Below are 22,967 nucleotides of genomic sequence, written 5' to 3'. Positions count from 1 at the left end.
GGTTGTGAAGAGATAAGTAGCTTTTGCTGGGAAATATTCAATATGGTCCGATTTTACTACCTCGTTTATTCTATTCGAGTATTCAACTCTCCTATTAAGATTTTTCGATCGACACTAAATGCCCTTAGACGTTGTCTTTTTTAAAGTGTGTTCCCATAACAGGCTAGATTCGGCACACAGATAATGAAAACAAATATAAATGTTTATTTAGCTAAATAGGAAGCATTGATTTGGTAGTAAAAAAATACTTTGGTTCTTAAATAGATACGTATTTACCAGGTTCTTGCTTCTCTGGGATTATCTAAATCCGATAAAAATTCTAGTTGAGTCTATGTTCGGTTCATAAAATAACAGTCAGCCAATATCTCTTCTGATATCATTAGTGGGGAAGGTACGAGTCAGTGTACAGGTCCCTGAGAAAGAACCTGGCAAAACTGTGATTTCGACAAAACGCAACTTCCGGCTGACTGGCATCGTTATATAGGTTTGATACCAAAGTAGTCACAAAACAGATTTATTATTAAACAGAAGCTAGAGTCAATAATGAAAAATATATGTTTTTGAAAGTACAATTATTTAATGATAGCGTCGAACCGCATCTATCTTCTGAAATGCTAGGGCACGATTCGGAGATCCTCTTCAAGAAGGGAACAAGCTACTAAAATGCGAGTTTACATTTTATCTAGATCAAGCCTGCAGTTGACAAATCTGACGTTTAAAAAATAGATTATCGTGTTCTTCACAATACCCTTTACTGGAGTAATATGGAAGAATGGCCAGGCATTGCTTGGTCGAACGGTGTCAGCACCGAAAAATAAACTGGTTATAATGGAGAGGTCCGTGGAATGGACTTCCGGTTGCTTCTTATGAACGCACGTTGGTGACGGTAGACAAATTCAATTGATAATACTCATGTTAGTAAATACTCTATATCCCCATATTACAGCCAGGGTATTGCATACTACCGTTTTCATAGTCGATAATGTTTCGGCTAATACGGTTCAATAGATCCCTTTCTTCGAGACGTTGAAAGAAGCTCGTCCAGCTAAAAGCTTAGCGAACTAAATAGCCACCTCAACAGGTAGCGTTAAAGATCTAAATCAAAGTACATTAAAAGCGATCGGATTCGTTGTAAGGCAAAATTTGTGATAAGTCACTAAGAAAAATATACCGGTAAACGTTTTCAGGTTTCGCGTGTAATGAAATAATAATTTTATGTTGTTTTGCTAACGTTGTATCCCTTGTAACTTCCGGAACACCTACAATGGCGCATAGTAGCGACGATATCACTTAGAAACATCACATGTGTCTATTTATGCGCGACGCTGACCACAAGCTTGATATTCAGGCTCGAAGCGTCAAAATTTCGTTACTCAGTACCAAGTTATCCTTGTGCGGCTTGGCGATCATCTCGTATGGTTCACATGCTCGTGTCTTTCGTGTCACATGTCGTACCTTTCGTTGCGATCGTACTCGAAAACACCTTTTTCCAGTCATTGAGAATTAATGGACTCTTTGATATCGTTAACACGACAGAGATCCCTGTGTCGCCACTTGCATGCGGGAGTTCCGTGTTCACATGCAAATACAGGGACGGGCTTCTGCGGTCGATTCAAATATCATTGGATATACGATGGTCCGGGAGGTTGATGTATAGAGGTATTCTACTCGTAAAGTCACACTTGAAGGTTTCGTTAGGTAAAATAGTCATTATATTTATAAAAAAAAAAACCTATCCATCAATATTAAAAGGTAAACTATCAGTGCACGAGTGACAACAGGGCGATTTTGTAAGAAGTCCTCATTATTTTTTATTATTCACTATTTAGTACGATCGAACTTGGTTAAACTTAAAACAACAGCAACCTAGAAGTACATTTTTTCTGTTTAGCCATGTAATCAATGAAGACGCTGAATCCTGAGCCTGACTGAAAAAGCAAGCTTCCATAAATATCTATCAAATATAGAATGAATGTCTTCTAGAATAAACGAAAGATGAGATTATCTTGAAATTTTAAGATATTCATCGACACCATATAAGCATTTATTTCATATGATTATAAGGGATGCTCGATTTAGTTAGACCTTTCTATTTCTTAAACGAATATTACATAGGGGATATATGTTCTATAACCGAATCCGTATCAGTTTAAGTATCGCACATAGTACAGGTTAGGATGAGTCTCGCCATCGAATAAGAATTACCAGGGAGCTGTGAACGAGGTCATGTAATGAACAGCCAAATTAATTATATATAAAGCTACATAGGACATTGTTATTTTCACTAAACGAAAAACGACAATATTCCTATTCTTCTTGTTGTAATGTATTCGGATATTTTTATTATTCAAAATAGCATTTATACAGTATATTAAAAAATCACATTGACGCTGACCTAGTTAAACAGTTATCGATATAATTACCATCCTTTTCGTTGGACGTCCTCAAAAGTCGTACATGGCCATTGTATTACTAACACAGAATGTCCAGTTTGCTAGAATTACAATATGAAGCGAACAAAGCAGTCCAAACGATGTTATTAATATTCTTTTTTTTTGCGATAAGTTATAGTTGTGATAAGCCCCTCCGGCGGCATTTCGGTCAATGCCTAACCAGTCGTCAATAAATACGATGCAAATAGTATATTCTTATTTTTTTTGCTAAAATTTGCCAACTATGTGTTACTCAATATACAAATATAAGAATAATGAGAAGAGGATAAGATAGATCTAAACAAAGAAAATATAGCTCTATATAATATATAAAGGAAAAGCTCATTAAGGGATGAAGTGCGTATAAGTTGTTTTGATAAAGATCTTGTTTGCAGCGATTCAATTCGGCCAGTTTTATTTCTGTTGCCGTCATCCTTGAGGTATAGATCAGAGAAAGGGACGTGTCCGAAAATACCATGGATGATTCATTCAAGAATTTTCGCTATATTAACATGGCTTTAGCTTCATATAAGAAGTTATATTTTTTATAGCTTTTTTTTCCTTTCATAGAGAACAGATCCTCTATTAAGTTACTTCTTTACAGAGTTCTGAGTAACCTAGCTTTTAAATATTCTCTGGAGATTCAAATATTTGAACCTGACTACCTGTGATTATGGGCGGGCGCTCTCGGGTTATATAAGACAATATATATTTATTAATATTACTATAATATAATATTTGTTAAGCTGACGTGATGCATTATTTCAAGTATCTCTTTGTTGAAACAAAACGAGATTCCAGCCTACTTCTAATAAGTGTACTTGTGTTTTTTCGGTTTACGTCTGGCGACCCTTTTTTACATCCTAGACATGCTTGGATTCCCAATGTAACATAGCTCCTTCCGTGCTTCGGTCAGGTTTCGTCAGTGTTTTTTATTTGTTAGCTCAGAAACAAGCACAAACACCCGCTTCCAGAATAACTAGGGCAATCGCGCTCACAAAAATCCGATTTCTCTCGCAATTTCTGAGTCTGTTTCATTTTTTACTATTATTTTTACTGTTTGTTCGTTTTTGTCATCAGGCTTTATCTTACAGTCCACCTGTAACTCTGTCCTTTCCTCAGAGAAACTCCTCCCCCGACTATCTCCAAGTAAGTCCCTCATTTTTTCGTGTCTAATATTTTGCATTGATGGTTTTCACGATAGCTAGCAACATTCTCCGTTGTCTTTTTCTCAGCCGCTGGATGCTGCTAGACCGCCTTATCAGCTGTTCCCTCACCACTTGGAGCTCGCCTGGCAACCCGCTGTCCGCGCTGTCTGGAGTCAGAACCACTGCTAGAAAGCAGACGTGGGCCAATCGCGATGTGTGCGTAGCACGCCGCAATACATTTACCTTGGGTCTTCTATTATTATTATTCGCCCGTGTCTGTTCAGACGAAGTCTGATTGCTCTTTGCATTGTGATGCTCATATTGTGTGTCCGTGTGTAATTCTTTAATTTTTTTTCTTTGAGCTGCTGTCACTTGTATTACTTTTTCCTGAAACTATCATCTACTTGGTGAAAGCCTATCTGGAATAAATGGATCGTACTTTATTTATCTGTATTAGCAAATTCAACAATTTAGTCTGATTTGTAAGCAGCAGAATTCTGTAAGTCAGTAACTGCAGAGAATGTTTAATAGAGTCTAAAATACTGTGACAACAAGGGTCCGATATCGTAGAAGACCGTATCGTCTACATGGCGTTCTGCCGAAGACCGTTGGCCGAGGATAGTTGAAAAATTGTCTAAACGACACCGCGTATATTAACTGCCTGTGATACCGTAATCGGTTTGTTCAGCCTCCCAGGAGTGCAAGTTCGGTAGAGAGCGCCGAACCGTGTATTGAAGTGCGCTAAAGTGCTTACGTGTGTATCAGTGTACCTTTGTTTATTCGCAATGATGCCGTGGATTCTATGGTGTGTGTTACTTTGTGATCTACTCGTCGGAACCTTTACTCAGAAAGACCATCAGCGTGACCAGCATCATCACAACTATGAACGTCACATATACAGCAAAGCGGACCATAACAATGATCAGGGCTATATCGAAAACAAGAATCAGGGTTACGCAGAAGTTCGTGACCTTAAAGTAGGTGATCCTAGGAAACCTAGCGAAGCTCAGGCTGAAAATGAGAGTGCCACTCATGGCGATAACGATGAGGAGGCAGCTGGATTTATTGAGGAAGAAACCACCACACTCGCGCCAGGAGCTACGACCGTTGCAGACATCGAAGCATGGCTAGGAGAACAAGTCGAGACACAGTTCAGGAAAAGCCTACCCGTATTGGCCCGTTTCAACGGAGATCCGAACGTCACCATCGACTGTACCGCAGCTCTCATTAAGTTTATGCTTTCACTGAAGAAATTGCAGCCATGGGCCATACGAAGTAAGTACTTACAAATTTTCACCTTGCTTGCTAAAGGTGCAGGATAAAGCAGGAAAAAATTGTCTGAATAGAATTTCTAATAAGCCATAGTCAATAGATTATATATATATGGATACTTTTAGCATTTTTCAGAGCATTCGCTCTGAATTCCCATTTAATGTATGTATTCTCCCTATAAGATGTATTAGATACCTACGAGTAAAAGAATATATTGAAAAAACCGTTCATGAAAAACTGGTACTGCACATATTTGAATCCGGTGTACTAAATCATTAGAGCTATTTTATAGCTCTGCGAATTAATTCGAGCACTGGTTCAGAACTGTACTCTTACAAAGTTTTTACAGGAGCCTTAATCTATCTAGGTCATAAAATTTGTTTCTATGATAACCTTGAGAGAGCGCTGACTGATAAGAGAAATCTATGAAGATTAAGGATAACAAGACCGTGGTGGGTGATTACTATCACACGAATATCTACCATTTTATATTTTCTAGAGTTCTGTTGAATAGTCGATTCTGGTCAAAATTGCAAATTGTAAAAATTTCTTTATTGTTTGTCTACTGAAATCGGGTCAAGTCCGTTGTTTGCCAGTGAACTTCAGTTCATAAATATAAGTTTAAGGAATGTGACCTTTATAATGATAATTCTCTAGAAGTCCCGTCTCCTGCATAATGTTTATACTCCTTCATGGGATAAGAAACTGATTAGTCTCTTTACAATGCGTAACGATCTTGCTGCTCTCATTATCTGCGTTGACTTCATTCAAGCCTTTTTAAAGAGGCCTTTTTATAAAATTAGAAATCAGAAAAGCGATTTTTTTTTTTTTTTAATATAGGATTGTGTTGATGATGGTCGCATGACGCTCCAGCTGTTTTCGTAGATGGATGCCTGCTCACGGAAAACACTTCTATTAGTCAACGTCTATTGAAATGCAAAATAAACCGTGCTGTAGGCGGCGTTGCCCCTTGCGGGGGTACCGACGCTTGAAGTGTCCAGAAACTTGCATTTTTTTTTATTGTACATAGATTTTATATGATTGCGAAATATATTGATACCTATATAGTTTCCATTATGCTAAAAAAACACGTTTTCCTATGACAGATGTCATGCTACCAAATAAGTCTTGGGCAAAGTTGATCGAGTGCCAATGGTCACTTTCCCATTTGTTCTCACTGACGCACTGCTGCAGACAGGAATGGTCCAGTCGCTACCGATGTGCGCTTCGACATAAAGACTATAGCTGTAGCACGCAGCTGACGTAAATATCGACTATATATTATAATAGACTACATTATACAATAGACCTTAGGTCCCCGTCAAGCCTGTCAAATCAACTGTACCTATTGATCGTCTGTTCTTCCTCACAGAAACAATGTCAATAATTGACTATCCAGCATTAATAATAATATAATAACTAATAATGACATCAACAGACTAGGTGATATGTTTAAGTCTCATACGTTAAGCGCAAGTGCGGCTCATTTGTCTTTATCCTCTTTAAATCGATCTCTACAACGGGGTGGTTTGAATATGAGTTTTTTTTTAATATAAAGCTACTACAAATTAAAGTTATTCGGCTCTCGTGTTATTTTCATGGACACAGTTATTTTACTACGAGCAGCTCGTTTTGAGATAATAGAATACTTAAAGTATTGACTTCGTAACGGTTCACTGTTATGATGGCCTCTTATACGAAAGTGGGCGTGTGTTAAATCAACTAATAACATAGTAACTAGATGATTTAACAGCATACATTCTGACCGCAGTCTCGCAGCCTTTTATTAAAGCTATTATTTATTATTATTTTTTTTGTTCAAATCATTGTAGAGCTAGAATCCCACCTTTCGATGACTGAATATGCTATCCGATAGCACATGACTTTGCCATTCGCATTTCACACTGCCTGTTTCCCGGGGTGTATGGACACCCCCGGGGGTATTGCTAGTCAAAACTGTACAAGCTACCATCCAAGATTCATATATTTATCGGATACTTTACAACATTTTAAGGATTCAAGAAGAATACTGTGTAAATGTAGCGCTTCTGCATAAACATGGGGCTATATGCAGTATTTTTTTTTCTATTATTTGGAAAAAATTTAGTTGCGAAATGTATCTTATCAAACTTTCGACATTTCTGAGGCAAAATCGATCTAGAGATTTGGCTACAAGAAATGGGGCTATTTAGCTCACCTGCGTATTCTTTTGCATTTCGTAGAACGTTTGCTGAACCGTGGAAAAATGAAATATCCAGTGTAGTTCTCTATCAGGCTGTGACTATTTCACAGATACATTTTTAAAATGGGCTAACATAGATGAATTGCATTTCATAAAAGTCACTATGCAAAGTTGTATAACATCACTACTTTAAGAGCTATCTGGGCAGGTGCGAGGTAGACTTCATAGGTAACAGTATTTGCGGCATACATTAAATAGAACCTCCTCAGCGGAGAAACTGGAAAATTTTTCATCTCTTTACAATGCTGTCGGTTAGCAAATTTACAGAGGTATTCTTCAAAGTAAAAAGGATATGCTTCTTATTAAAAAGTGTATATATAATTATAGGTACTTCTTGACTAAGTTAGAATCTCGACTTTTGAGTGCGTTACTATGACTTTCATACAAGTGTCCCCCCAACTTTAACTTAACAGCAATTTAGCAACGCTTTCATTCAAACATTAAAATATTATGCAAGAAAGCAATTAAATAGTTTTACTAAAGGTTAGCTAGTACACAGATGCTTTGCTAAACTTTTAATTTCGTCATCCGTTTCAAATCGCGCCAAAATTCAAACCTACTTTATGTCAGTAAAGCTAAAGCCAATTTAATATTCCTTTGTTTTTTTGCTGCTGTCAGTGTAGTTTTACTGTCGGTTGTTGCTGCCACGATGACCGCTTGTGCATTTTGTGGGATATACGGCAGCTAGTTTATGGGAGGGAAAGGAAGTTATTGCTAATAATGATTACTTTTATTTCTAAAATCGCCTTTCGTTTGCCCATATCTCCCCAAGGTACGTACACTGTATCTGCGCATCTGTGAGTGTTACTATCATTCGTTAGAAGCTTTTGGTGAAAACTTATGAAGTTAGTGCTGCCGGCGCTGTTGTACAATTTGCATTGTCTTAAATGTTTGGGTTGCGGTTTCCTCGCCGAAATTATATCGTTGCTATTTGCGATTTCCGCAATGACTACGAACATAATAGCGATCTATGGTATTATAGAAAAACCATGTAACGCCAACTTTCTCGGCTGATCTTTAACCTATTCGTGCACATCTACAGACTAAGCAAATGCTTAAATTTTTCTTCTTTTTCATCATTAAAATACTCTCTACGAAAACATCAAGCAAACTTAGCGATAAAGAGGAATGTAAACGTCGTATTAGGCTCTTCAGGGCATTGAATTTCTTTTCTGCCGAATAATGCTCGAGGTTCCTTGTTTGCTCTGCGAGGCTGTAATTATCGTTTTTGTTTTGGTAACGATATGTTTCTAAGGGTTTAAATACCAGTATTCAGTATGTCGGGCGCATAAAACTGAATTCGTCATGCCAACTTCCCGGCTACGTCGATGAGCGGTGGAAGGAAACCAGAAAATTGCTCCCTTTGCTGTCAACGTTCCTAGTTAAGAGATAGATGCATAGACTCACCTAAAATGATCTTACTTCAAAAGTGGCCTCCAAGCATCCTCATCAAGACGGACAGTCGACTGGGTGCGTTTTTTTTTTATAATACCATGTTTAATGACGGATAACATTTAAGCAGTAATCTTAACTGCAAAATTATCGTCGCACGTGCCACAGCATTTTTCCTGTTATCCTAGATGAACAGAAAATGTCGAGCAGCTTGATTTTTGCTACCCGATATACCGATCCGCAAGATCCGCTTTCGAAGTAGCGTATTCCGATTTGAACAAAACGATGTCAGTGGCCGCGTGTAGCAGTGAAGGATTCTCCAGTGATAACTACAGCTGGATCTTAAGCAAAAGGAAAACCTAAGGAGATGAATTAGTGCAAGAAAAGTGGCTATAACTACCTTCTTAACAATGTACAACAATTCCAATCGGTGAAGGTCTTTCAGTTTACTATGATAACTGCGCAGTAGACTCCTAAATGTATCGAACAAGTCTATATAGTCATGTGCGTTTTTAATCGTCATCACGTGTAACCAAAAGGTTTTACGGGCGGGTGAGTCCCGCGGGCCTTCAGAACCACTATTAAGGTAGAGTACGTTTAATGAATTCACATCTTGTTAAGCTTCTATTACGCAGGGATATACACGATAATATCTAAACAAATTTTTCACTGGCTTTGTGAGGCAATCAACGTTGTAGCACACAAATCTGTATTCAATACATAAACGCGTGTCTCGCTACGTGAGAGAGATACTTATTGTGTGCTAAACCCAATTTCATTCAATCATGAATGACTCACATATGTTTATCTTGATATATGAGCACTTTCCAATGACAAGTTGCATTTCCGAGGGTATAGTATCGAACGAGATATAATGAACGTGAACACAACTTGGTTCTCGCCCATGCGCTGCTGGCTAAACACCTGTATTAAAAACTTTGCTCCCTAGGTAGGGAAACACCAATGTACTTGATCTTTGTGGTAGTTCGTTCGTATTACGATATTCTTCGGCTGGCCCACTCTGGCTTTTCGAGCTACTGACCTATTTAGCTAATTCGCTTAAATAGCATTCTATTGATTAGATAAAGAGAACCAGAGCAGAAAGATACAAATGTATGTATTGTTTATTGTCTTTCTTGTTCCCTTATGTCTAGAATTAGTTCATTCATTCGAACAGCACAGGTCATCAGTGGTGTGTTTTTCGGTTGCTGACTGCACGCTTATAGAAAATGATGTGTTCTATGACGTAGCAAAAAAAAAAAATTTGTGGACGTCAAAGTTATGTTATATTCGTTGTTTATTGTTCGTTCCATTCTACTGGAACTAGGGATTTGCCATGGACCACAATGTAATAACACACCTTATATGGTTTCGATCATTGGATACACTATAATGTGAAGGAAAAAATTAGTGTAATAATAAAAATCCGCCTATATCCGAAATATATTTCAATAGAAAATTGGTTTTCAATGATCGGTTCCATTCACACAATTTTTTTTTTTGGTACCTGACATTTATATGAATAGTCTCTAGTAAAATTGAGGATCTTTTACCAAATGTGTGTTCATATATAACACAGAGGTTATGCCATCTCCTCAGATTATTTGAGGTTATTTTCTTGCGAGGAAGCAAGTTCTTCTATTCAATTAGACATTGGAACTTCGCTCACCAAAGAAAAAGTAGCGAAGCGTTCTATTGAGACATTAGCTACGAAGGAATAATACATATAATGGCATAATAATGAGTAGTAAACATGGTAACGTGAATCCCTGAAAGACTCAGAGATACGCGGTGATCTAGGTCTAAATCATGCGTAGATATATTTCGTCTCGGTCTCACAAAGCTTAATCAGAAGCTATACTTAATAAAAAAAAACTTACAAAATCCTAGGCGCTGTTCTACATTTAGTTGGATGCATACATATAGTCGGTAGTTAACCGTACCCCTCAAATCTGGAGGTGTTCTACATCTGTAAAATCGCATCGTGTCTTTTCCAGCAACCCCATTTTTCATAATCAATTAGATATCGATTGGTAAGTGCTCAAGTTTTCAACAGATGGTTACGCAACGGGCCCACTCTTATTTATATCAAGTTCTACTCCCGTCTTATGAACGAATTTGATTGCCGAAAAAATTCTGAAAGCCTGAGGCATTTTTCAGTTTCTATAAGGTTTGAAATATTGAGGATAAAGCGGCTCAAACACCGTACACATCTTTTGTTCTTAATAGCAAAAACCAAATCAATAAAAGGGCCAGTCGTTTATTGATATGCTATTTTAGATAAACGACTGACAAAAGTGTTTTAGGCATCCGTTCTGTCGAAGTCCCCAACTTTAACTGTGCAATTATTGCTCACTATTAAATTAACTTATTTTCTAATTGGCGTTTTGTGGCTTAACTAGACGAAAACTTCGAGAATTATAGTCCAACGTTTGAGCTCTCCAGGGTACGCAGATTATGCTTGCCTATCGTGATCTAGAGTTATTTAGTGGATTTGAGTCGTCTCGATATTATGAAGTCAAGCAACATACAACTTCAAATCTTTATCCTTCTCTTTAGTGCTATAACTAGAAATAGATTCCTAAATAAATGCACATATTAAAGTATCGCACATGTTATCTACCGGATCGTATCTTGGAAGGAGACTGCTCAACAGTATGAGTCCAACTTGGCCTCTGCCTTAGAAGTGGCCACATTGTTCGGCTGCGGAGTTATGTATTCGAGTTACTGCCGCGTCCAGTGGTATGCTTATACAGAGCTTTTGAAGGGACAAGCATAGGAATATAAAAGGGACTTAAGCATAAAAGTGAACTGGACAGAAATGCTTTCGAGGGTGAAAATCTCTTCGCTTAAGCTATATATTATTATACGGAACCTATGCAACATAGATATTTCGAACACTAGTTAGTCCGATGCATGTGCCAAAGCGCACATAAACAAAGCATTATGCTGTACCTTTTGTATTTATTTATCATATTTTTCTTTTCGTTAAATTCAACTTCTTCTTACATGATTCAGATGGATGGGATATGGCGCAAACGGGTTTAAGCTTTTTTTTTTGTATGAAAAAGCTTCTTCGTCTGAAAAAATTACAAAAAAATACTTCACAGCCATCTGTAGAAGTATAACTACGTCTACACACAGTATAGCTTCTTAGTGCTTATTGATAACCGCTTAGCATGAGCTTTATGCTATTTCTATCTGCGTAGACACAATATCTCGAGACAACAACTCTTCGGATTCGGAAGATAGAAGTCCTCGTGTAATAGGCACGAATTATTACCGGAAAAATTTTAATTTAGAGTTTAACAATAAGTAACTCCACAGTATTTCAAGCAGCTAATTAAGCTTGTACAGTTTTGATAGATGTTTCCAAGGAATATATTGTTGTAGATTGCTTCATAACCACTGTCTAATAGGGAAGGTCTAAACTCAAACAAGATACTAACTCAACTAATACAATGGAAAGGTGTGTTTTCTCTAGAACAAAAGCTTGTTGGAATGTGTTGCCAATGAATTTTATCATCGTCTGACCGCTCTTAGGCTCCTCTGTAAATTACTACTACATATTTTTTTATATTTTCATTTGAAGCAATCATTTTTATGCAACCATGTGCATTCCTAAATAATGTCTATTGAAGTTAAGACGACTTAACTTTTGCACAAGTTCCAACTTTACGTGACGGTAACATGAATATCGGTGCTCTATGATTTCATAGCCAAAAAAAGTGCACGTGCTAAGTTGTTCAAGGTCGCCCTCAAGTTTTGAAAAAAGTCTTCATAAAATCGCTTTGATATCGCAACACCTATTAACTTTATTTCTCCAAGCATTATTCTGCCCAGCCGTTCAGCATCTGCAGACGAATTTGCGAAACATATTTGCGAGCCCTGGCCCTTTCATCGCTGAAGTCGTCCGCAAGTCAATGACTTCTTCACACTGTCGGTATCACATGCACCTAGCTGGCATGTGCTTGTCTGTTGTTATTTTCACAAGATACAAAAGCTACAAGAGATGCCATATAAGTGGGTCTTGAAACTGCGAACGGCAGCGGAAACCCAATACATCCACGGAAGCATTAAAGCGGCTTTTGCTAGGTGTAGTCGGAGCGAATCATTCGAGTATAACCTTTGTAATAGATACAGATAATACCAACATTGGTATACCGTAGTGAAAATTTGTAAAGCAACAATAATTTAAAAGCAAGTTAGATGACATGTCGTAACATCTGAATCAAACAGTCCTAATATTTGAATTACGTCATAAATGTTTAGTTGTTCTGCAAGAGTCTGTTGGACACGATTGATTTAAACATTTTATACCATAACAGAATATCTACGCTATTGCACGTACGGTCTCCTAGCTCCGATAGAACCATAATATGTAAATCGTTTCTGTTGATCCATGTCATTCTAGGTCAGTGTGGCAATCTTTACCAAAGTATTTGTAATACATAGCCGTCGTTTATACTGATCTACGAGCGTTACAAAGAAACTCATTATATGACTACGCTATTAGGGTTATTGTGATTTACAGAGGCAGAAGGAGTCGCCATAGCGTTGTTAACCTTCTGTGGATTTTGTTGTGTAGCATTAGTTCTTGTACAACGATTAGGCAGGCCGAACACGTTTGCCAAGACGTACGTCTCCTATAGTTTGACACTTATCTTGCTGAAGGGTTATGTATTATCTAAAATCACACTAACTATAATTGGTAGAATAGAATGTAACGCCATTATATAAAAGTGAAATAAAATTAAAACTATACATCAGGATATTCTAACCATAAGCGTATAAATGATATATATTAATTTTATTGTGTCCATCGTACGGAGAGCTCTCATCGAGCATGCCCCACCCCACATAATCCGTCTCACTACCCATGATGTAAAAACTTTGCTTCAATAGCCACTGCGTTTCCGATCGTATAACAGTTGCGAGACGCTTTGCGAAAACACCTTTGCGATCTTTCTGACCGACACTTCGATAGAATCAATGTTATAGATCATAGATCTGGTGAGCTCATTATTAGGGTCGACAAACGACGAACTCCAACTAGAAGATGATCGATCAGCTATCAAACAAAATCAGCTTAAGTGAAAATAGGACATAGTCTTTCATAGACGACGATTAACACGCTCCGATACGCCCACTAAGATGACTGTCACGCGTCTAATATGTAATAATATAATTTGTTATTTACTCACGTTTACCAGGCTTCGTAATTAATTACTTCAATTACCGTATTGATGTAGCAGACGACTCTATTCGTCTTACTTCGCTAAAATTGATATGGTGTCTTTTGATCGTTAGTAGTTACTTTGTTTTGCATGGCAAACCATAACCTTATTCGAGGATAAGATACGTTACCTTGAAAAGCCTAAGCTGGGCTAATTTTAGGTCAAATCTTTTCTAGCGACAGATCGTTTAGTAACGTGGGCGACATGCTATAGCAACATGAACGTTTCTTGTTCACTAGAATGGGCTATCTATAAAAACTAACATGGCTAAATCTTGTTTAATCTAGTAGTCAGCGTAAACAATCAAATTTAGGTTCGATTATCGCTCTGCTTATTTACAAAACTTTGAACCTGTATAGCAGCTAAACCTAGAACTTATCGTGGTGATACGAATGATTTGCAAATGGATTTGTGACTAAGGCCATTCGATTCGTATAATCAGACTTCAGAGCAACCCGGCACATCCGTTTGTTAGACAAAAACAAAATCAGAGTCCCTGACGGCGGAAAACCAAGTCATATAGTCGACCAGTTCTGCGTGATACGAAGACAAGAAACTAAAGTAACAACGTTTTTTGTAGTGGCGAGCTGTCAGCTAAGCGAGACATGGGAACAATTAGTCTCGCGATGAGCCGGATTAGAAACAGGAATGAAAGACGAAGCTGTTGTCCGGTACAAGTAACTTGCTTGTTGTCAAAAGGCTTTAGTAAACCCACCACAAAACTAGGGAAATCTATCTAAGATAACACAAGAAGGAAAAATACGTTGGCGGTTAACAATTTATGAAGATTAATGGCCGCATAAAATTGTAGGCGCATATTAGAAATGCTGAATAAGTTATCGATAATAACAGAAGCGGTTTAATTCGAATTGTTGGCAGGACGTTAGTAGACTGTTCTTTCACGGGAGTTTGACGCTCCTTCAGGTGCACGAACAGATTTTCTTAACAGCCCACCTGCAGAACACTTCTGTGGTACGCATTCGAGCTCTACCTAACGGTTTCGGGGCATTTATCAAGTTCTGCTAGCCGAGTTCCGAGTTGTGACGGTTGAAGTTGTGATGGTTGCTTTTAGCGTAAATTCGGCAGTTAATTTGCCATTGTCATACAAGCAAAACCTGTATTATCAGGCCTTTATTTTGCATGATACGTTAACCTCCTTGTTAGAGATAAATATGCATCAGTAGATATTGTTCATATATATAATATTGGCTTCGTAAAAAAACGTCCGTTATTTATACTATAGCTTGATAGATAGTTTATTCCAGTTACTTTTAATATGTCTCCAGCACGTTAGCCTTTCCATCCGTAAAAAAGGTTCTGGATATTGGCGTCCACAATAAATTTAGGATGTGCGTTTTAGAAGTACTAGGTATATTCCTACTATCGGTTAAATGTGCCTTAGTTATGACCTGCAATTGGTTTAGTTGAATCTTATAAACTGAACTTTGGCTTTCATCCAAAATTATTGAATCTTTCAGCTGGTGCTAGTCACGCATAAAATATGTTTTATTTTTATTATCAATAATCAGAAGCAATAATGTTACCATGCAGCATTTTATCGCTAGAAACATTTGTAACCCTTATAACTCCCACTTCGGCACCAATACCACCTGTTTCTATTAATAAATTATTAAATATATAAACTTTACTACGAGCTTCCTCTCTTTTTATCAGAGGAGTCATTTCTAATCATTTTGCCAATAAGATCTTTTTCTTTAAAATACAATGACTTTTTTTTTAACCTGGTTAGAATAAGTCAATGGCAGTTGAGATCTGGTCAAGATGAAAAGATCTAGAACCGCCCAGAGTTTTAAATAGAAGCTTTTGAAAACAGTGAGATTTAGTGGGCAACAAGCTAGCCTTACTCGTAAAGAGTAAGAATGCTTACTCTTTCTAGAAGAATAAATAAAAACTATTCTGGACTATAAGCTCTCAATGTTACAGCTACCATATTCCCCCCCCCCCCCCCCCGCGTAATAACCGAAGGGGTCAAAGTCAGAATGTCAAGTAGGTATACAAACGACGATCATGAAATTAGCCGGGTCAACCTGTTATAAAACATTCCGTAGCTATATTTGCTTTGTTTCTTAGGATCGCAGCTATAAATAGTACTTATTATTAAAAAAAAAAAGCAACAACTTTGGATTATCAAACTCGTCAGACAACTTCACTTGTGACTTGTGGAAATAGAAATTCATAAACTATAATCACGATGTTATATTTACTTCCTCAATGAGCAAAGAACGTCCGCTCAGATATAGTTCACGTTACTTTCATATGCGCAGTAAAAACAGTCCTTACCGTACTGTACACACTATGTAGGGGGAGCAGGGGGGGGGCTTGCAACGTTTGATTAGCGTCTGGAAGTTCTCCGCATGATTCACCTTTCGTGATTTAGTGGAAATCTTTGAAATATTTTAAATAATTATAGCATTCGAGTTTCTGTTATTATAAAAGCATCCGAATTTTTTATCTGTATATTTTTTTGGATTCATGATGCTTTTCGACGGCAAGGAAATCTGAACTTCTTTCGCGGGCTTTGCATTGCATAGCATACAAAGCGTGTTACATGGAAGTTTATGCTACTTATTTTAGTTAGATTAGAAATGGTGTCTACAGTCATTTACTACGTGTATTCCCTCCAGCAAGATGATAGAGGTAGAGGCGCATGGCGTGCAAAATAACACATATTATCCAATATCAATCTTCCTCAAGAGGTTTTCAATTCTTCAATGAATATTGTGTAGCACAACCAACCGCGCAGAGTTGTTAACGTTTTTTTTTTACCTCATAGCGTCGTTAATCGTTTACGCTAAGTACTTGAATGCTATGCATTTGCTGGCTATGTTCCTTGAACAACAATAAGCTCTCGGCAATATTCAGAGAGAAGCAGGGTCGAGGGTTTTAAAGCGGATCTGTAGAGCTAGTCAGAAGATAAAGTTGCAACTAATTATAAACCTGACCGTAACTTCTCCGTGGCTGATGGTCAGGCAAGTCATTAGGAGAGGGTTAGAGAGGCCAAGGGAGTAAGGTTAGTCAAAACTTTCCAATGGTGTTCTATCGCGGGCAGTCGCGCAACTTTTTACATCGTTTCTGCAAATCTACCAGGTACAAAAATACCAAAATAAGAAATATTTGATCAAAGTCTACAAGCACGATTATGCTTCGTCGAGCACTGTTTCTTTTTAACTATGTGCGGATGAAGTAGCGTTCAGAAATGTCTGAACGGCAAAACCGAGCAGTGTTTGTCTGTAAAATAGACAAGTCTTTGAGATATTCCCTACGAATAAAAGTATTTTTATTTTAATTGTTAAGTTTAGTTTAGCGAATGACAAAGATTTCCGAGAAACGATAGGTTAGCTATGTTTGCTTCTTTAAATGATGCTTCAAGGCCTCATTATTGAAGAATAATGTGATTAGTGAAAGGTTATAAACACCTATGATTCTGTAACGGCGCAAAGGCAAGTTTCTCTTCAGCGTACATTTTATGTATTATTTACTCTGCATTTATACCACGTTTGTTTAAGCGCGACATCAAGGACTTGCCCTCATGAGGAAGTAAGCGGGGGTGAATTTAGCTGGGATACTCCCCCAGCCAGCCCATAAAACAACATGGCGCTCAGACAAGCTTTTATTAACTTTAATAAAAATTACTTATCTTCCTTAATTCCTCATTCTGTAATACCTTACTTTCTCTGATTATTAATAGTCTAGCTTTAGTAATCAAAGCTTTGGGTGCTGGCTTGCATCGCTAAAACGATCCTTCTGAGTGGTGCGAGTGGGCTAATTTTTGTGGATCGCTGCAATTTTGTCCCGGAAAGAACTGCGTGAAAGATGGAACCGATTTAGATAGGTGTTTGTTTTTCCATCCCATAGAGCGTAATGTTAATTTGAGCAGTCTGGCCATCTTGGGCGATCTGCTTGATAATCGTTGAAAATTTTTGAAGGTTGAAATGAATGCAAGGTTCATAGTGGAATACTGATGAATTAATTATTAGATGAATTTTTCTCATAGAGATTAGATGAATATTTTCTCCAAGTGGTAGCGGTTATTGAAATAGAAAAACAGGATAGATACAACTGAAAATCAGGATTATGACGCTGATCCAATTGGACAATGGAACTGACTGTACAGGGCCCAGAACTGGGTTAAGTAGGGTTTTAAAGTGACGCTATGTGCACGGCCGAAGATACCTCGTATACGCGCATGTCGTGCGTTCTTAGATGGGAAATCGAGCTTAGTTGTTTCTTCCGTTTAGCAGAACAAATGTGATGCACTTAACGGGCTCGTTAACCTAAACTGAGGAATTGAGTAGATAATGAGATATAATTACTCTAATCAAAGATTTATAGATTCAATGTAACAACGTTTCAGAACTGCAACCTGGCGTTTGTAAAGATGTCGGCCATAATCAGGTTTCGAATCAGGGTTTAGGTTCAGCCCAAATCAAATTAGAAAAAGAAGAAGCTGACCCAGTAAGTCTACGAGAACCGTTCTGTAAAATGACGCATAAAGCAGAGAAACTGCAACGGAATAGATGTCGCTAATATACGGACTGCGTCAGAAAATGGCATTATACTAGTAGGGTAACAGCGCAGGTGCTATAAAGTCTCAAGCGAATTGCAACGGGATAACTGCAAACGTGTAGTACTGTAAACGAATGATAGTTTGTATAGCGTGTACCAACTCAGCGATGTTGTCCGTCTGACTATGGGGTCGCATTTATAGATCGCCTAGCTGTTCTTTTCTGTTAGCAATTTCTAGAAAATAGATTGTAGGGGTTGCCGTAAACTATATTTTAGCGCGATTTTTAAAGAATTTTTTCTTTCTTTCTTTCTGGCAGTCTAGTATCTATATAGAGGTTTATGTAGAGGAGGTATTTCTTGTTACCAGTCAATTGATCTAGATGAGTTAAGTAGGAATGCTCTACGTTTTCATATATCTGAAATGGATACTTTGGAGTGAAAATGGCAGAAAGCAAATGTAAAATCTGTTTTCCCCGTGCGGCAATGAGCTAAGGATCTGAATAGAAAAAATTTCAAGCGGTTTTTACGCGAATCTCTCATATAGATCAATTGTAAGATTAAGGCTGATATGGCAAACTCTTTAGTGGCACAATAGCCTTCTTTCCAGTATTCATCCGCCGACGTAGCGCAAACGAATAATTGACTGTGTTTATTACATTTGTTGAATGCAGGTGTTTATTTCAAGTATAAATGAATATTTTATATTTTTCATTGCTTGCGTCGATTAGCACTCGTGTAGCAAGTCTATTCTTACGACAAATTTGTACCCTATGGGTCGACAATAAAACCCGTGATACCTATATGTGATGGCTAGTTAATGCCTCTTATGTCAGGGGGACCAATGCGCACCTCTAATTGTATAGTTTCAGTAGCGAGTTCAAGGTGTGTCCTCCAATGGGGAGTCCATTATCAACTGTATTTTATCATAGCGAACATGGCACGCCGACAGCAAGCGAAGCAAATATCCCGTATGCAAACCTCTATAAGTCACATAACTAGCCTCGTACCTCGAATCTTCTTGTATGTCAAACTATGGTACGTATGCAATGATATTTCATTTTTGTAAGTACGGAACAGTTTCGTGCATTCACGATCCATGATACGTAACGTTACTATGTAAATGGACGCTACACTAGTTCGAAGCCTAGACTAGTTATTGCCTATGGGGGCAAGAAAGCACATAGAAACCAAATCATGGAAAGTAGGTTTGGTGAAGATGTTATGCAAGTCCTTCACTTAAAAGTATGAGCCATTTACAAAGTTTACCACAACCAGAAATTATTATGCAAATAAAAAAAATTAATACTAAATATAGCTTTATTAATATACTTTCAACTGATTTAGACATTAATCTACTGCAGATATCCGAGTTACGCCTGTTATCAAGTCAAATTAGGACGAAGTGCAGGACGTAGCATTGTTGTCTGCGATCCCAGTTGCCAGAGTTTCTTTTCCATGCACTAATCGTTACCTCCCTGCCAAAATAGCGCTCTGGCAATTTTAGTTCGTTTTAAGAAATTGAAAAATATACCGCAGTGAGATAATGACACGGTAATTCGTGTCTTAATTTACCGGAGCAACGTAATACTGCTATTGATATGATTCTACTAACATCTTGCTTCATCCGGGTGCTGGCGCCAACTGAATTATCAGTGCCCAGCTTTTACTACAGACTCCGATCCGTGTTGATCTGTACTGCATGATCGCTTTTAGAGACCCTCTTCTCGCTGACCGCTAAAAGCTTAAATAGGACTAAATCATCGAACGAGATATAGCGTTTTAGCAGAGTTGTATTCCGACAAAAATGCTTAAATATACTGCTTTTCGTATACTACGATTACTGACGCGAAATGTACCTAGTTTCCACGATGACCTTTTTTTTTTTACCTCGGCGACTTGCATACGCTACACGTAGATGTACATCGTCGTAGTAGATGAATTGTTTTGCAATATCGTTGCGAGAAAAGCGATAGTGCCGGCAGTAAATCAGCGCTCCATTATTTCTTACTCCCGATACGAGATCCGTTACCAACGAACATGTTTCCTTCCTTGCCCCTTCCTTGATTTTTCATTCTCCTATAATTTAGTATTGGTTAATCATTATGCTGACACTGCGATAAAGTAAAGTGCCTACTATCATCTACTTATCGGATCTACTTAGGTTTGCTATTGCCATGACAAGCCTATACATGTTGTGTTACACCAAAGGTAAATGGCGCGATTTGGTAGCTTTAACGACGACGTCATGGTATTCAAGGTGCCGCTGACACTGATTGATATTGAGAAACAATAATATCGTGCATTATTTTTCGTTTTGTCTCAAATTGATGCTAAATTCTTCAGCTATACACGATCTACGATTTTTATAAGAATATCTCGATTAGGACGGAAATCGTTCCGAGGTATTTTCATGGAAATGAACTCATAGAGGAGAGTCAGACAGTGGGTTGTCTTCTGAGTAAAAATTCATAACAAAAATTATATCTACCCTTGCAAATTAAGCCGCTGTTGCAACTGATTCAATAACAAGATGAATATTTGTTGTAGATAGTTTTATTACTATTACCAGGTGAATTGGAGGAAAACCAATCAAATTTTAATCGAAATTGCTTATTGACCCCCTGAAGCTATATTCGTAATTGTTAGAGCTTTGTAGCTGTGATCCGATTTACGTGCTGAAGGCGTGCTGAACAAGAGGCCATTTGACGAACGAAGGAAGGCATTTACAATAATTCCCCGTAGTGCTATATATTCCACTAAATAAAAGCTTTCCTCAACTGCGTGCCTTATTTCAATGTACATATAAATCTCCGATGTATACATTTTTTATCGGGTTAGATGACTATTTTAGAGAAAAAAAGGGAACAGAGAATCCATTCTCATGCCGACTAATAATAAATACTTAAACTATATATAAATAAATACTCCTAAGCTGCATGAGATTAAGAAGTATCTAATTTTTATAAATGGAACTTAACCATTTTTGGACACCGCGTATACTTACTCTAATTGGAAGCAAATTGTAGACCACTTCCTTATTCACGTACTAGTTTTTACATGTGCTAGATTTTTATCTCTATTATTTTACCAATATCTTACTTCAATAGTTTGTGATAGGGTTAGCCTGTTAGTTGGAGTTCGATTAATTGTCTAAAGATAAAAACTTTGCAGTTACGGAGAGTAGTTCCTGTGTAGTTATGTACACAGCTGTACCACCTTGTTTTTATACTGTACATACCTTAAATGTAAGCACAGTGTTTATTACCAATACTCAAGCAGCATTGTCAACGAAAAATTGTTTCTTATTAGAGCTCTATTTCTCTAAGAGTCTGACATTACGTCGGAAACCGTTTTTACCGTTTATTGTAAACTGAGCACGATGATAACCAAACGTAAACGGAATTCTACATATGGAACTCCCTCGCTTAATGCTTCAGTGCGCTATACATAGAATGCATTACAGCCATTAACTGTATACAATGAGCGTCTTCTTGTCCATCTGTTTATCATTCACACGAATATATTTCGTTAGGATAACATTGGTGCAAATTCGCTGCTGAGCTCCATTTGCTTGCCTTCGAAACTTCATAACCTTGCCAGGAGGGCCACAGCAAGATCTCTACCAAGAGACTTACATTTAGAGGAGATGCACCCTTATCAACAAATGCATCAGGAGAACTTCAGCGCTTTCAAAGAAGAACCGATTTGCTTCAATACATCAGTATAGGTGACAAGACTTCGGTGTCAGGATATGACATGTAAAAAAACAAATAGTCCGAATATCGCTTCAAGGGCTGGATTGGATCGAAGAAAAGTCTACAGAAGATCTTGGTCAGCAACCGAGCATTTGCTTTCCCCTGGGGGTGATGGTATAGTTGTGCATTCTAAATGTATGTCAGAGGGTACTACCTTTGTGAAAAATATAACTGAAACGTTTTGAAGAGATCACTTCATGCTTTTCGTCAGGACAATCTTGAACTCTTGTTCTGCTCGTATCGAGTTGCTTGCAGAAAAACTAAACGCTTTTGTTACCTCTGTCTTTACTGAGTCTAAAGACAGCTAAAGACAGTGATGAAAGGAATTAAAAGATAGAGCGAGGTTCTATTTTTACGACCGACTTCGAAAAGCGTTTTCTGGACTGGAAAAAGCAGTGATACATATGTACTATTTCCGGCGGAGATTACGTCAAAGGGGATAACAGGGATTTGGATGATTGAGGCACGTGAGGTTTGTATAATTAGAAAATGTATTACTTTTTCCACGGCAGATTTTCGAAGTTTCGGCTTTCTGTCGCGGACTATATCGTTAACTATCTCCATAAGAGAAGTTCATTGGCGCTAAGTCTAGAAAATGGCAAGAATATTCTACGGGGCCGCTTCGTCCAACTTATCTGTTTCGAAAATTCTCATCAAGATACACTTTTACATCATGATGATAGTGTGCAGGTACGTTGCTCTGTCGGAAATGAAATTTATTTTCACCGAAGTTCTAATCATTCCGTTTAATTTGAACGTAGCTTCGTTGTTTTAAATAATTTTCTCCGAAACTGCGCATCCTCTTTATATTTTTCCAAGTACCACTCTTAAAATTGTCCAGACCATCGTATTTTTTTGGCCTCACCAAGGTTTGTTTACAAATATGTGAATAATTTACAAATGCCTCACTTTTATCCAATCAATTACCGCAAGTTACGACAGTGTATATATTTTTTTAAACA

The 22,967-nt window shown here is 37.7% G+C and overlaps 1 protein-coding gene across 1 annotated transcript; it reads left to right on the top strand.

Moving 5' to 3' along the window:
• The first annotated feature begins 3,864 nt into the window (after positions 1 to 3,864).
• On the top strand, positions 3,865 to 5,902 carry LOC147753797 (uncharacterized). The gene is made up of 2 exons (XM_086973608.1): positions 3,865 to 4,855; positions 5,693 to 5,902. The coding sequence occupies exons 1-2, from the start codon at positions 4,366 to 4,368 to the stop codon at positions 5,701 to 5,703; spliced, it is 501 nt and encodes a 166-aa protein (XP_086829734.1). The 5' UTR covers positions 3,865 to 4,365; the 3' UTR covers positions 5,704 to 5,902.
• Positions 5,903 to 22,967: the final 17,065 nt, after the last annotated feature.

This window comes from Varroa jacobsoni, unplaced genomic scaffold (assembly GCF_002532875.2).
Source record: "Varroa jacobsoni isolate VJ856 unplaced genomic scaffold, vjacob_1.0 scaffold_221, whole genome shotgun sequence".
NCBI lineage: Eukaryota > Metazoa > Arthropoda > Arachnida > Mesostigmata > Varroidae > Varroa > Varroa jacobsoni.
This window is presented reverse-complemented; position numbering and strand designations above follow the sequence as displayed.